This window comes from Oncorhynchus nerka, linkage group LG1 (genome assembly GCF_034236695.1).
Source record: "Oncorhynchus nerka isolate Pitt River linkage group LG1, Oner_Uvic_2.0, whole genome shotgun sequence".
NCBI lineage: Eukaryota > Metazoa > Chordata > Actinopteri > Salmoniformes > Salmonidae > Oncorhynchus > Oncorhynchus nerka.
This window is the reverse complement of record NC_088396.1, coordinates 11,721,223-11,737,448: the sequence shown is the minus strand read 5'-3', so window position 1 is coordinate 11,737,448 and position 16,226 is coordinate 11,721,223. Positions and strand designations below refer to the sequence as shown.

The window sequence follows — 16,226 nt, the reverse complement described above, 5'->3', positions numbered from 1 at the left end:
TCTCTCTCTCTTTCCCGTCTCTCTCTCTCTCTCTTTCCCGTCTCTCTCTCTCTCTTTCCCCGTCTCTCTCTCTCTCCTCTCTCTCTCTCTCTCTCTCTCTCTCTCTTTCCCCGTCTCTCTCTCTCTCTCTTTCCCCGTCTCTCTCTCTCTCTCTCTCTTTCCCCGTCTCTCTCTCTCTCTTTCCCCGTCTCTCTCTCTCTCTCTTCTCCCCTCGTCTCTCTCTCTCTCTTTCCCAGTCTCTCTCTCTCTCTTTTCCCCGTCTCTCTCTCTCTCTTCTCTCTCTCTCTCTCTTTCCCCGTCTCTCTCTCTTTCCCCGTCTCTCTCTTCTCCCGTCTCTCTCTCTCTCTTTCCCCGTCTCTCTCTCTTTTCCCGTCTCTCTCTCTCTCTCTTTCCCCGTCTCTCTCTCTCTTTCCCGTCTCTCTCTCTCTTCTTTCCCCGTCTCTCTCTCTCTCTTTCCCCGTCTCTCTCTCTCTCTCTTTCCCCGTCTCTCGCTCTCTCTCTTTCGTCTCTCGCTCTCTTCTCTTTCCCCGTCTCTCTCTCTCTTTCCCCGTCTCTCTCTCTCTCTCTCTCTCTTTCCCCGTCTCTCTCTCTCTCTCTTTCCCGTCTCTCTCTCTCTCTCTTTCCCGTCTCTCTCTCTCTCTCTTTCCCGTCTCTCTCTCTCTCTCTTTCCCGTCTCTCTCTCTCTCTCTCTTTCCCCGTCTCTCTCTCTTCCCGTCTCTCTCTCTCTCTCTCTTTCCCCTCTCTCTCTTTCCCCGTCTCTCTCTCTCTCTTTCCCCGTCTCTCTCTCTCTCTCTCTCTCTCTCTTTCCCCGTCTCTCTCTCTCTCTTTTCCCGTCTCTCATCTCTCTCTCTCTTTCCCCGTCTCTCTCTCTCTCTCTTTCCCCTCTCTCTCTCTCTCTTTCCCGTCTCTCTCTCTTTCCCCTGTCTCTCTCTCTCTTTCTCTCCCCGTCTCTCTCTCTCTCCCCGTCTCTCTCTCTCTTTCCCGTCTCTCTCTCTCTCTCTCTTTCCCGTCTCTCTCTCTCTCTCTCTTTCCTCTCTCTCTCTCTCTCTCTTTCCCCGTCTCTCTCTCTCTCTTTCCCGTCTCTCTCTCTCTCTTTCCCTCTCTCTCTTTCCCCGTCTCTCTCTCTCTCTTTCCTCTCTCTCTCTTTCTCTCTTTCTCTTCCCGTCTCTCTCTCTTTCCCCGTCTCTCTCTCTCTCTCCCCGTCTCTCTCTCTCTCTCCCTTCTCTCTCTCTCTCTTTCCCGTCTCTCTCTCTCTTTCCCGTCTCTCTCTCTCCCCGTCTCTCTCTCTCTCTTTCCCCGTCTCTCTCTCTTTCCCCATCTCTCTCTCTCTCTCTTTCCCCGTCTCTCTCTCTCTTTCCCTTTCTCTCTCTCTCTCTCTCCCCTCTTTCTTTCCCCGTCTCTCTCTCTTTCCCCGTCTCTCTCTCTCTCCCCGTCTCTCTCCCAGCTCTCTCTCTTTCCCAAGCTCTCTCTCTCTCTCTTTCCCCGTCTCTCTCTCTCTCTCTTTCCCCGTCTCTCTCTCTCTCTCTCTCTTTCCCCTCTCTCTCTCTTTTCTCTCTCTCTTTCTTTCCCGTCTCTCTCTCTCTCTCTCTCTTTCCCCGTCTCTCTCTCTCCCGTCTCTCTCTTTCCCCGTCTCTCTCTCTCTCTCTTTCCCCGTCTCTCTCTCTCTCTCTTTCCCCGTCTCTCTCTCTTTCCCCGTCTCTCTCTCTCTTTCCCGTCTCTCTCTCTCTCTCTCTTTCCCCGTCTCTCTCTCTCTCTCTCTTTCCCCGTCTCTCTCTCTCTCTCTTTCCCCGTCTCTCTCTCTCTTTCCCCGTCTCTCTCTCTCTCTCTTTCCCCGTCTCTCTCTCTCTCTCCCCGTCTCTCTCTCTCTCTCTCTCTCTTTCCCCGTCTCTCTCTCTCTTTTCCCCGTCTCTCTCTCTCTCTTTCCCCGTCTCTCTCTCTCTTTTCCCGTCTCTCTCTCTCTCTCTTTCCCTCTCTCTCCCTCTCTCTCTCTTTCCCCGTCTCTCTCTTTCCCCGTCTCTCTCTCTCTCTCTCTCTCTTTCCCGTCTCTCTCTTTCCCCATCTCTCTCTCTCTCTTTCCCCGTCTCTCTCTCTCTCTCTCTTTCCCCGTCTCTCTCTCTCTCTCTCTCTTTTTCCTCTCTCTCTCTCTCTCTTTCCCCGTCTCTCTCTCTCTCTCTCTTTCCCCGTCTCTCTCTCTCTCCCGTCTCTCTCTCTCTCTTTCTTTCCCCGTCTCTCTCTCTCTCTCCCTCTCTCCTCTCTCTTTCCCTCTCTCTCTCTCTCTCTTTCCCCGTCTCTCTCTCTCCTCTCTCTCTCTCTCTCTCTCTTTCCCCGTCTCTCTCTCTCTCTTTCCCCGTCTCTCTCTCTCTCTCTCTCTTCTTTCCCCGTCTCTCTCTTTCCCGTCTCTCTTTCCCTCTCTCTCTTTCCCCGTCTCTCTCTCTCTCTTTCCCCGTCTCTCTCTTCTTTCCCCGTCTCTCTCTCTCTCTCTCCCTCTCTCTCTCTCTCTCTCCCCGTCTCTTTCCCCGTCTCTCTCTCTCTCTTTCCCGTCTCTCTCTTCTTTCTCTTCCTTTCTTTCCCTCTCTCTCTCTCTTTCCCCGTCTCTCTCTCTCTTTCCCCGTCTCTCTCTCTCTCTCTTCTCTTTCCCCGTCTCTCTCTCTCTCTTTCCCCGTCTCTCTCTCTCTTTCCCGTCTCTCTCTCTCTCTTTCCCAGTCTCTCTCTCTCTCTTTCCCCGTCTCTCTCTCTCTCTCTCTTTCTCTCTCTCTTTCCTCTCTCTCTCTCTCTCTTTCCCCGTCTCTCTCTCTCTCTTTCCCCGTCTCTCTCTCTCTTTCCTCTCTCTCTCTCTTTCCCCGTCTCTCTCTCTCTTTCTTTCCCCGTCTCTCTCTCTCTCTTTTCCCCGTCTCTCTCTCTCTCTTTCCCGTCTCTCTCTCTCTCTTTCTTTCCCTCTCTCTCTCTTTCCCCGTCTCTCTCTCTCTTTCCCAGTCTCTCTCTCTCTCTTTCTTTCCTCTCTCTCTCTCTTTCCCCGTCTCTCTCTCTCTTCTCTTTCCCGTCTCTCTCTCTCTCTCTTTCCCCGTCTCTCTCTCCCGTCTTCTCCCGTCTCTCTCTCTCTCTCCCCGTCTCTCTCTCTTTCCCCGTCTCTCTCTCTCTCTCTTTCCCCGTCTCTCTCTCTCTCTCTTTCCCCGTCTCTCTCTCTCTCTTTCCCCGTCTCTCTCTCTCTCTCTCTCTTTCCCCGTCTCTCTCTCTTCCCCGTCTCTCTCTCTCTCTCTCTTTCCCCGTCTCTCTCTCTCTCTCTCTTTCCCGTCTCTCTCTCTCTCTCGCTTTCCCCTCTCTCTCTCTCTCTCTCTTTCCCCGTCTCTCTCTCTCTCTTTCCCCGTCTCTCTCTCTCTCTTTCCCCGTCTCTCTCTCTCTCTCTTTCCCCGTCTCTCTCTCTCTCTCTCTCTTTCCCCGTCTCTCTCTCTCTCTTTCCCCGTCTCTCTCTCTTTCCCCATCTCTCTCTCTCTTTCCCCGTCTCTCTCTCTCTCTCTTTTCCCCGTCTCTCTCTCTCTTTCCCCGTCTCTCTCTCTCTCTCTCTTTTCTCTCTCTCTTTCCCCCGTCTCTCTCTCTTTCCCCGTCTCTCTCTCTCTCTCTCTTTCCCAGTCTCTCTCTCTCTCTTTCCCCGTCTCTCTCTCTCTCTCTTTCCCCGTCTCTCTCTCTCTCGTCTTCCCCGTCTCTCGCTCTGTCTCTTTCCCCGTCTCTCTCTCTCTTTCCCTTTCTTTCTCTCTCTCTTTCCCCGTCTCTCTCTCTCTCTTTCCCCGTCTCTCTCTCTCTCTCTCTTTCCCGTCCGTCTCTCTCTCTCTCTCTTTCCCCGTCTCTCTCTCTCTCTCTCTTTCCCGTCTCTCTCTCTTTCCCCGTCTCTCTCTCTCTCTCTTTCCCGTCTCTCTCTCTCTTCTTTCTCTCTCTCTCTCTCTCTCTCTCTCCTTTCCCCGTCTCTCTCTCTCTCTCTTTCCCCGTCTCTCTCTCTCTCTTTCTTTCCCAGTCTCTCTCTCTCTCGTCTCTTTCTCTCTCTCTCTCTCTTTCCCCGTCTCTCTCTCTCTCTCTCTTTCCCCGTCTCTCTCTCTCCTCTCTCTCTTTCCCCGTCTCTCTCTCTCTTTGTCTCTCTCTCTTTCCCGTCTCTCTCTCTCTCTTCCGTCTCTCTCTCTTTCCCCGTCTCTCTCTTTCCCTCTCTCTCGCTCTTTTCCCCTCTCTCTCTCTCTCTCTCTCTCTTTCCCCGTCTCTCTCTCTCTCTCTTTCCCCGTCTCTCTCTCTCTTCTCTCCCCGTCTCTCTCTCTCTCTCGTCTCTCTCTCTCTCTCTTTCTTTCCCTTTCCCCTCTCTCTCTCTCTCTCTCTCTTTCCCGTCTCTCTCTCTCTCTTTCCCCGTCTCTCTCTCTCTCTCTTTCCCCGTCTCTCTCTCTCTCTCTTTCCCCGTCTCTCTCTCTCTCTCTCTCTTTCCCCGTCTCTCGCTCTCTCTCTTTCCCCGTCTCTCGCTCTCTCTCTTTCCCCGTCTCTCGCTCTCTCTCTTTCCCGTCTCTCTCTCTCTTTCCCCATCTCTCTCTCTCTCTCTTTCCCCGTCTCTCTCTCTCTCTTTCCCCATCTCTCTCTCTCTCTCTTTCCCCGTCTCTCTCTCTCTTTCCCCGTCTCTCTCTCTCTTTCTTTCCCCGTCTCTCTCTCTCTCTCTCTCTTCCCAGTCTCTCTCTCTCTCTCTTTCCCCGTCTCTCGCTCTCTCTCTTTCCCCGTCTCTCGCTCTCTCTCTTTCTCCGTCTCTCTCTCTCTTTCCCCGTCTCTCGCTCTCTCTCTTTCCCCGTCTCTCTCTCTCTCTCTTTCCCAGTCTCTCTCTCTCTTTCCCCGTCTCTCTCTCTCTCTCTCTTTCCCCGTCTCTCTCTCTCTCTCTTTCCCCGTCTCTCTCTCTCTCTCTCTTTCCCCGTCTCTCTCTCTCTCTCTTTCCCCGTCTCTCTCTCTCTTTCTTTCCCCGTCTCTCTCTCTCTCTCTCTTTCCCCGTCTCTCTCTCTCTCTCTCTCTCTCTTTCTTTCCCCGTCTCTCTCTCTCTCTCTCTTTCCCCGTCTCTCTCTCTCTCTTTCCCCGTCTCTCTCTCTCTTTCCCCGTCTCTCTCTCTCTCTTTCCCGTCTCTCTCTCTCTCTCTTTCCCGTCTCTCTCTCGCTCTCTCTTTCCCCGTCTCTCTCTCTCTCTCTCTTTCCCCATCTCTCTCTCTCTCTCCCCGTCTCTCTCTTTCCCCGTCTCTCTCTCTCTCTTTCCCCGTCTCTCTCTCTCTCTTTCCCCATCTCTCTCGCTTTCCCCGTCTCTCTCTCTCTCTTTCCCCGTCTCTCTCTCTCTCTCTTTCCCCGTCTCTCGCTTTATTTCCCCTGACTCTCTCTCTCTCTATTTCACTCTCTCTCTCTCTATTTCACCCTCTCTCTCTCTATTTCACCCTCTCTCTCTCTATTTCACCCTCTCTCTCTCTCTATTTCACCCTCTCTCTCTCTCTATTTCACCCTCTCTCTCAATTTCCCCCCTCTCTCTCTCACTTCTCCCCTCTCCCCTGGTGCAGGCTGCTGACCTCGGCGAGGGGCGCGATAACTCCCGTAGGAACAGGGTATAAAGCCGCGCGCTAGAAGGAGCAGACAGGAACATTGGAGGAGTATCTCACAGTTCTTCTCTACCAGGGCAGGGGCTAAACGGCCCATACAGGCTGACGCTTCGATGTGAAAATAAACACGGGGGGGTCAGGGGGGGGTCAGGGATGTCTTTCCTCCTCCGAGAGCAGAGCAGACCTGGTGCCTCTCGGTCCGATTGTGACAGACGTTTTCAATAAAGGTAGAGGGCGACCATACTTTGGTCAGTGCTGCTAGACAAACAAAGGGAGCGAGGGCTAACCTACTGTATGCAGGCCCTGGAGTCAGTGGTCACATCCCAAATGGCACCCTATCCCCTATATAGTGCACTACTTTTGACTAGGCCCTGGTCAACAATATAGGACATAAGGGTGTCATTTGGGATGCATGAGCAAACCTGCCCCATCCCACAGTACACTCGTCCTCATAGTCTTACGTCTGCCTACAATATGAGCACTTCTCATCCACCATCCACTCTGTTCCCTCTTTCTATTCCTCTCTTCTCCTCGCCTATTTTGTTCCTCAATCTTCTTCCTCTTCTTCCTGCCATTCTCCTTCTCCTTCATCTCCGCCTCCAGAGAGAAACGCTGATCTTTCAACCCTGTTCGGGTATCATTAAAAACAGTGTACCAAGGATGCGTCCCAAATGGCACCCCCATAGGGATCTGGTTCAAAGCAGTGCACCAGAAAGGGAATAGGGTGCCATTTGGGATAGACCTTAAGACTACATCGATAATGCAGCTATGGGGTGCAGGAGTGCCAAAATACACGCTGCATAACACATTCCCTTTGCTCTTTCTATCGCGGAAGGGGACGAGGGACAAACGTTCAACACTATGAAGGAAGAAAAAACCCGAACAACGCTGTAAATAATTCAACATTAGCCTAGGATGGCAGAGACAGACATTCTATTTTTGTCGCCGTCGTCACATCCATCGCCAGCTACAGATCTGAACTCTCGCTCTCGTCGTGCCGCCGCGAGCGTACAATGTGGCTCTTGAAACGTTCACTCCAGTCAGTTCAGCGTAATGAAATGATCCGGAACAGTTTGCTGTTCTTCTGGCAGAGTCATTCAGTTCATTTGTTTTTAATCACAGAGAGAGACGCCGCCGCCGACCCAAATTAGCACCCTATTCCCTAGATACTTTCCGATATACCCTCCCGGCCCTGGCCAAAAGTAGTGCACTATAAAAGGAATAGGGTGCGATTGCGGACGCAGGCCCTTCTCACAGCGGCACTATCGCTCTCCGCGAGCCAAAACTCTGCCTTATTGGCAAGGCCTGAAGGTTGGCTGACACTGTACTTTAGAAGGAAAAAAACCACACCCCAAACTCCCCTTCTGTGGCCAGAGAGTCATCCTCAGCCAGTACAGGCTGCTTCACTCCCCTGCTGCCACCAGCAAGTTGTGGGGATGATATCATAACACTCCTTTAAACTATGGTGAGACTCTGCAAGGCCATGTTTAAAGGGACATTTCACTCACAAATGACATTGTGTCAGATGTTTTCAGACCTCAAAAGTAGTCAGAAGGACACCTATATGCCTATTTCCCATGATGACGGTGCACTCATTTGGAGTGGAGACATACAGTAGCTGGATCTACACAACCGATTGCAGTGGGTCGTGGTTTCATCTTGACATTAGAGGTCTGAAAACATCTGACACATTTTTGATTTGAACGTGCAATGTCCCTTTAACGCCAAGGGGTCCACTACTTCTCGGGGCCACTGGGCCTTCTTTCCACAGCCATAGGGACGCTGGGATATCCTGGTGGTGTGGAGCTGGTTGAAAGGGGAAGGAAGAGGCTGAGGCAGTGGAACAGTTGGTTGGGAACAATCAACACTCACTCACCTTCCTGGTGACCGCTGGGTCCAGATAACCCCTCAGCTTCTGGATGTATGTGTGAGGTGGGTTCTTCACTTGGAATCGTTCCTGGGAGAGAGAAAGAGGAGAGCGAAAGGAGAGAGAGAGCGAGAGAGAGCGAGAGAGAGCAGAGAGAGCGAGAGAGCGAGAGAGAGAGAGAGAGAGAGAGAGAGAGAGGAGAGAGAGCGAGAAGAGAGCGAGAGAGAAAGAGGAGAGCGAGAGAGGAGAGAGAAAGAAAGAGGAGAGCGAGAGAGGAGAGAGAAAGAGGAGAGCGAGAGGAGAGAGAGAGAGAGAAAGGAGTAGAAAGAGAGGAGGAGAGAGAGAACACACAAGACACATTCGAATACTTTACTTTTTGTTCAGCAGCGGTTACGAGCTACTTTGCTCAAGCCTGCGGACTCAGAAACATTGCGGTTGTTTTGTAACGGCACTAGCATCAAAGGCCATCAGATCATCACTCACAGGGACCCCAAAATCATAGACTCCTTTTTGATTCCCTCGTCTTAATGTGAAACCAGCTGGTGGTGGATACAATAACAGCTGATCTTGAGATGGACACCCCTCTTTATATTATTGAATCACGCAAAAGCCCCATCATGAATCACCATCATCCATCCAGTCAATGTAAATCATAGGGCTTTGTTGTGTTGTGAGAGGCTGGAGAGCTGGGAAGCAGTCTGTTTGAATGAGTCTGAGTCCCAGACTGCACCCTATTCACTATATGGTGTACTACAATCCCCAGAAAGTGCACTATATAGGGAATAGGGTGTCATTTCTGACAGGCCCTATGTCTGATTGACTCTCCACTCACACTGGAGTGGACGTGACCAATATGCCTCAGCGTGCTGTTCGCTACCACCCTGGCAGAGGTAGTCTGATGGACTCTGGTCAAAAGTAGTGCACAATATATGGAATAGGGTGCCTATCGGGACAAAAAAAGTGGCCAGTCCAGAAGGGTGATTAACTAATCCACACAGCCCCTGTTCCCACACAATAGCTTTGTGTCTATGCTGTATTTATGCACTGCGGTGATTCATCTGTGCCTACTAAGAGCTCAGGAGGAAGGCTGGCTACCCCCGGCTGCACTGACCGACTGGCAGTAGGCAGGTCCCCCCCTCCCCCACGGTGCTCCAGAGCTCACTACATGTCGCTAGGCAACCCAGGTCAGACATGCAGGGACGCAGACAGAGTGGTTTTTATGTTTCGGGGGCGAGCGGTTTGATCATCCCATTGCTGGCTGTGTGATGATGGCGATGGCCTCGGCCGTCACATCAATGCGTGAGTGAGTGCCTCTCAGTCCCAAATGGAACCCTATTCCCTTTATACTGCACTACTTTTGACCCGGGCCCATAGGGTCACCCACAGGGCTCTGGTCAAAAGTAGTGCAAGATATGAGGTGTTATTTAGGCCTCAAACATGGAAACCATTGTTGGTGACAGACAGGCTGCATATGTTGCTGATAGAAAAGGACAGGGAAATGAATATATGTGGCGGGCCTATAGAGTAGAGAAAGTATATGAGATGCATAGGGGCACATATAAAAGAGAGTTCCTGCATGGTCTAGGACAGCTATACAAGTGGTCTGAGAGAGGATATAGGAAGGGTAATGGTCTGGATTCGATCTAGACTGCAGTAGAATCCCTCCTCCTCTCCTCTGCACCTGCAGCATGGGGGCTGAGTAAGACAGGGGAGGGGGAGACTGGGAAGGTGGGGGTAAAGGGAGCTGGGAGAGTAGGAAGTGGGAGGCTGGGAAAGTGGAGGTTAAAGGAGCTGGGAGATTAGGAAGTGGGAGACTGAGAAGGTGGGGGTTAAAGGAGCTGGGAGAGTAGGAAGTGGGAGACTGGGAAAGTGGAGGTTAAAGGAGCTGGGAGAGTAGGAAGTGGGAGACTGGGAAGGTAGGGGTTAAGGGAGCTGGGAGAGTAGGTAGTGGGAGACTGGGAAGGTGGGGGTTAAGGGAGCTGGGAGAGTAGGAAGTGGGAGACTGGGAGGGTAGGGATTAAAAGAGCTGGGAGAGTAGGAAGTGGGAGACTGGGAGGGTGGGGGTTAAAGGACCTGGGAGAGTAGGAAGTGGGAGACTGGGAGGGTAGGGGTTAAGGGAGCTGGGAGAGTAGGAAGTGGGAGACTGGGAAGGTAGGGGTTAAAGGGCACTGTGCCAGGAGCTTATGTAATATCCTGTGTGTGGAGGGAAAGAGGAGCTTGGTATAGCCGCCAGATAAAGAGGAGTGAATTCCTGGTAATTACAACCCAGCCCCGTTGTAAATCCCTGAGTTAAAGACATGCTCCGGTACTTTGGCGACTAAGAAACCTTCCGCTTTAGGCTGGATGTGTCAATGTGATTGGGAAAGCCCTTGAAGCGAAGTTCATTCATTCAGAATCTTTGAGCAGAATTACTGTCATACCTCAATTACCCACAAAATCCCAAGTGCGAAAGCGACTGAGTTCGTGAAGCTGTGCCGTGTAAATTTCCCTACATTTCCATCCACGTGGGCCAGCCCGCTAGCATTTAGATGTCTTGCCTCAGTCTCTTGCATTTGAGTGACAACTAGAAAGAGGCCTGCTCAGCACTATCCAATGAGGTTGCAGGGCGGGCCCAACGGCTCACTGGACGCAGCAGAGAGAGAGAGAGCAATGACGTGGTGCACATATCTGCACATACGTGACTTACTACGACATATTTGGGGACCACTTTTGGATTGTGAGGGCTACTTCCAGACGTACTGGCTAAAAAGTATACAAAAGTACCAGAGAATCTCTTTAAAATCCCAGGCAGCACGCTTCCCCCATTCTCAGAAACAGCACTGCAGTGTGGATGAGAGGGACAGGAAAAGGAAGAGGAGAAGGAGATGAGAGAAACTTCTCCCATTTCAAAGGGACAGAGAGGAATCACTGAACATGCACCATACTGGGCCGTCAGGCAGCTGATCGAGCAAATCGTTACAACTCCTCTATGAATGGGGAAAGCAGATGTCTCTCTCCTGTGTTGCAGGAGGAACAAGTCGAGAGACACTTCGCTTCAAGGGCTTTCCCAATCTAAAGGCTGAGGATGAAGCACCGTGAATAACTGGGTCATTCCACGAAATGAGTCCCACCCGTTATATAAAATACGTAACGGTTCCGTATTTCACTGAAAGAATAAACATTTTGTGTTTGAAATGATAGGTCATTAATATGGTCAAATCCGGAAACTGAGGCTCGTATTTCTGTGTGTTTATTATAATATAATTAAGTCTGTGATTTGATAGAGCAGTCTGACTGAGCGGTGGTAGGCAGCAGCAGGCTCGTAAACATTCATTCAAACAGCACTTTCCTGTGTTTGCCAGCAGCTCTTCATAATGCTTCAAGCATTACGCTGTTTATGACTTCAAGCCTATCAACTCCCGAGATTAGGCTGGCAATACTATAGTGCCTATAAGAACATAAAATAGTCAAAGGTATATTAAATACAAATGGTAGAGAGAGAAATATTCCTATAATTCCTAAAATAACTCATCCTAAAAATTATTAACTGGGATTATTGAAGACTCATATTAAAAGTAACCACCAGCTTTCATATGTTCTCATGTTCTGAGCAAGGAACTGAAACATTAGCTTTTTTACATGGCACATATTGCACTTTTACTTTCTTCTCCAACACGTTGTTTTTGTATTATTTAAACCAAATTGTACTTGTTTCACTATTTGTTTGAGACTAAATTGATTTTATTTATATATTATATTAAGTTAAAATAAAAGTTCAGTATTGTTGCAATTGTCATTATTACAAATATATATATAGAAATTGTCCGATTAATCGGTAGCGGCTTTTTTTTTGGTCCTCCAATAATCGGTATCGGTATCCGCGTTGAAAAATCATAATCGGTCGACCTCTAATGCAAAGCTCATGTTCAACTTAATGAAAAACAAATGTTCCTATGAAAAAGTTAAATAAGGGCCTCCCGAGTGGCGCAGTGGTCTAAGGCACTGCATCACACACTAGCGACTCCTGTGACGGGCCGGGCGCAGTGCACGCTGACACAGTGTCCAGGTGCATGGTGCTTCCTCCAACACTATGGTGTGGCTGGCTTCCGGGTTAAGTGGGCATTGTGTCAAAAAGCAGTGCGGCTTGGTTGGGTTGTGTTTCGGAAGACGCACGGCTCTCGACCTTCGCCTCTCCAGAGTCCGTACGGGAGTTGCAGCGATGACACAAGACTGTAACTACCAATAGGATACCACGAAATTGGGGAGAAAATAGGGTAAAAATATATATATTTTTACAAATATCAAAAGGTACTCTTTTTGTGAAACGACCCATCTCTCAAAAACATTGCTGTACCAACATTCCATCCACATGGCATTGACAAACAGAAAAGCCATGCTCTATGTCCCAAATGGCACTCTTGTTTATTTAGTTTGTTACTTAAGACCAAGGCCCACAGGTCTCTGGTCAAAAGCAGTCCACTATATAGGGAATAGGGTGCCATTTGGGACGAACCCATGATGTAGATGAGAGAGGTCTACTGAGGGGCAGAGTAAGGCTCGTTAGGTGATTACAGTCTCTGATGAGGATAATTGGACATTGACGAATTCAGCATGTTCTTCATGCAGGCCTCCTTCGAATCATCTCCTCACATTGTTTTTGTTGTGAGAGCATCTTTAATATTTGATCGATCTCCTTAATTTCCCCCCAAGAATTGAATAATTCAACCCCTCTGAATATTTTTTCAGGATAAATATTGTTAAAAGCTAATGTACTTATCAGCCTTGTTTCTCTGGTTACCCCTACGAACATCGCCGTTTCCATGATTATACATCGAGAAACTCGGTGTAGCTATACCGTGACATGGAAAAGCATATTATTCAAGGCTTTAAACATGGGTTCGTTATTTTGACGGCAAACATGAAAACCCAGGAGTCCATTTTTTTTAGAAAACATGATCCAACTTTGTTTGCACAAACAGTGAAGAAGATATTGGATCCTGGCGTATCACATCTCACGCCAAAACATTCCCAGGACAGATTTACACCAGTCGATCCCTACACCACTACTTGATCAATCTTTGTTTAGAAGGAGAAGTGTCATTCTGACGCTGTGTCCCAAAAAGCACCCTATAGTATTCCCTATATAGATGAAAAAAAAAAAAACGTTTGACCAGAACCCTATGGTCCCATGGTCAAAAGTAGTGCACTAAATTGGGAATAGGGTTGCATTGAGAAATGCCAGACCACCTCACACATCACTTGGTGTACGACAGTGACAGACACATTGACTCAAGCCAGATACAAAAAGGCGAAAAAATGTTAAATGACCAGGCAGCAAATTGCAAATTCTTCCCAGTGTCGCACTCCAGCTTCATTGTGTTCAGGGGGGCTTCGTATCAATGGTATCCTCAGCCTGAGCGGGTGCTTGGTGGTCCCTCTCTCACTCTCCTCTTTTCCCTCTGCTCAGGTAAGCAGAAAACACACTGGCAGAAGGGCCGAGCACTCAGTCTGCTGAACACAACACCTGCGTCGCAAATGGCACCCTATACCGTTTAGAGTGCACTACTTTTGACCCAGTTCCAAATGGGCTCTGGTCTAAAGTAGTGCACTATATAGAAAACATGGTGATACATGGGATGCAACCACAGAGTGCCCTCGCCATTGGTTAGACTTGTGAGTCACTGACACACCGGACATGAGATCCCAAACTAGGAGTTTGTGAACAGATTATTGATAGAGCAACATCCCACCTGATCACAGATGAGCTCCCACTTCTTCTCGTTGTCGTACTGCCGCAGTAGTCGCGCTTTGTCTGGAGGAAGGTTCATCGAATTCTGAAAGAGAATCAGGGAAAACATCACCACAAGACACTTTCACACAGGTGCCAATAATAACATGTAAAACAATGACGAAACGTCGACCCGAACTGTCAGAAGACAACACAGACAAAGTGGGAGGGAAATGTAAACTGGATGGTTCCCAAATGGCACCCTATTCCCTGTATAGTGCACTACTTTTCACCAGAGCCCAATGGTTAAAAGTAGGGCACTATTTGGAGAATAGGTTGCCGTTTGCGACGCAGCTTTAATAACTGTTCTGTCATCGTGAGGGAGACTGTGATGGCTTGTGACATATAGAGGTTAAGGAGTAGCAGGGTGAGGAGAGAACTATCTCCTAATGAGTCTGACTCTGTGGGCTGTGTCTAGGGGGGGGATGAACTAACCCCTTTCTGTAGTCTGTATACAGGGGTGTGTGTGTGTGTGTGTGTGTGTGTCAGTGTGTCATCCATGGGATTGCACTACTGTATAATATAACCCGTCTGTAGCGCTAGGAGCCATGTCTCTCTCTCTGAGACGAACGTCCCTTCATCATAATAAGCACCATCAAGTACAATCACTCAGCGCCATTTAATCCCTCAGGGATCCCCAGGCACAGCACCATGCGTGTGTGGGTTTTGTGTGTGTGTGTGCAAGCGTGTCATCATTCTATGTGATTGCACTTCTGGATCCACACAAGTACACAACACTGACAGAGTAAGATAGGGGAGGAAGGCTGTGAGGGAGAGCATAGATAACAAGGCCTAGTCTCCCCGGTGCTACGTATCCTCACTAAGGAAATCCTAACTTCTTTCTGCCTTGAAATAGGTCCTCTGCAATGAGATATGATTGTCTCACATATACCGTATGCAATCTTAAGAGTTATTGTAGCGAAACCACTCCGTAAAACAAACTGTAAACATCCAACCAAACGGTTTAGCCAGAAAATACAACTTTCGATTCCATTTTCTTTGGTAAATGGGAACTGGAAACAAAAAGCTACTTTGTTATGGAGAGGATTTGAAAGTGACATGCAGCAGGAAGTGATGTGCTGTATTAGCGGCCTGCTATCCAACGCATTGGTTCAATTCATGACACTCTATGCTTTGTTACTGCTTGAATTGCAGATTGTCCCTGCTACATGTAGCCCATTGTCCCTCTTCCCAAGAAGAGTTAACCTGTCTAAATGACTATCGCCCCATAGCACTCACATCTGTTGCCATGAAATGCGTTGAAAAGGCTAGTCATGGATCACCTTGGACCCACTCCAATTCGCATACCGCCTCAACACTCCGCACTGCTCTTTCACCACTGCGACAAAAGGAACACCTACGCGAGAATGCCGTTCATTGACTACAGCGCAACGTTCAACACCATAGTGCCCTCCAAGCTCATCACTAAGCTAAGGACCCTGGGACTGAACACCTCCCTCTGCAACTGGATCCTGGACATTCTGAAGGGACACCCCCAAGGGGATGAAGGGAGGTAACACATCTGCCACGCTGATCCTCAACACGGGGGCCCCTCAGGGGTGCGTGCTTAGTCCCCTCCTGTACTCCCTGTTCACCCACGACTGCGTGGCCTCTCACGATTTCAACACCATCAATAAGTTTGCAGATGACACGACTGTGGTAGGCCTGATCACCGACGACGATGAGCCGGCCTAATGGGAGGTGTGGTGTGGTGCCAGGAAAACAACCTCTCGATCAACGTCAGCAAGACAAAGGAGCTGATCGTGGACTACAGAAAACAGAAGGCCGAGCACGCCCCCATTCACATCACCAAGGCTATAGTGGAGAGAGTCAAGAACTTCAAGTTCCTCGGTGTCCACATCACTAAGGAACTATCATGGTCCAAACACACAAACACAGTCGTGGAGGGCACGGAAACACCTCTTCCCCATCAGGAGGGAATTTGGCATCCTCAAAAAGTGCTACAGCTGCACCATTGAGAGCATCTTGACTGGCTGCATCACCGCTTGGTATGGCAACTGCTCAGCATTCGACGCAAGGCGCTACAGTGGGTAGTGCGTACGGCCCAGTACATCACTGGGTCCGAGCTCCATGCCATCCAGGACCTCGCTACCAGCCGGTGTCAGAGGAAGGCCCTACAAATTGTCAAAGACTCCAGCCACCCAAGTCATAGACTGTTCTCTCTGCTACCACACAGCAAGCAGTACCAATGCACCAAGTCTGCAACCAACAGATTATACCCCCAAGCCATTAGACTGCTAAATAGTTTGTTAATTAGCTAACCAAATAGCTACCCAAACTGTCTGCCTTGACTAGAGCTGTAACAGTACACATATTCGTACCGAACTGTTTGGTACAGGAAACTATGTTCGGTTTGCACTGTGAAAATATCTTTAAATAAAAACACCAGGCCTTTAGGCTATGCTGCGTTGTATTCTTTTTATTTTACCCTTATTGTACCAGGTAAGTTGACTGAGAACACGTTCTCATTTAGCAACGACCTGGGGAATAGTTACAGGGGAGAGGAGGGGGGATGAATGAGACAATTGTAAGCTGGGGATGATTAGGTGACCGTGATGGTATAAGGGACAGATTTTTAAAATTTTATTTAACCAGGTAGGCCAGTTGAGAACAAGTTCTCATTTACAACTGCGACCTGGCCAAGATAAAGCTAAGCAGTGCGACAAAAACAACACAGAGTTACACATGGGATAAACAAACGTACAGTCAATAACACAATAGAGAAATCTATGTACAGTCTGTGCAAATGTTGTAAGGTTAGGGGGGTAAGGCAATAAATAGGCCATAATGGTGAAATAATTACAATTTAGCATTAACACTGGAGTGATAGAAGTGCAGATGATGATGTGCAACTAGAGATACTGGGGTGTAAAAGACCAACAAAAAAACAATATGGGGATGAGGTAGTGAGGTGTGCTATTTACAGATGGGCTGTGTACAGGTACAGTGATCGGTAAGCTGCTCTGACAACTGATGCTTAA

The 16,226-nt window shown here is 49.1% G+C and overlaps 1 protein-coding gene across 7 annotated transcripts in view; it reads right to left on the bottom strand.

Annotated features, from left to right (window-relative positions):
* The window catches only part of LOC115139874 (formin-like protein 2), a 119,774-nt gene that overhangs the window by 67,518 nt on the left and 36,030 nt on the right, over positions 1-16,226 (bottom strand). For all 7 annotated transcript variants that reach the window (XM_029678202.2, XM_029677844.2, XM_029678112.2 and 4 more), the window contains exons 2-3: positions 13,187-13,270; positions 7,467-7,547 (exon numbers count right to left, since the gene is read on the bottom strand). In XM_029678202.2, the coding sequence (XP_029534062.1) occupies positions 7,467-7,547; positions 13,187-13,270 (165 nt within the window). The remainder of the gene's footprint in view (positions 1-7,466; positions 7,548-13,186; positions 13,271-16,226) is intronic.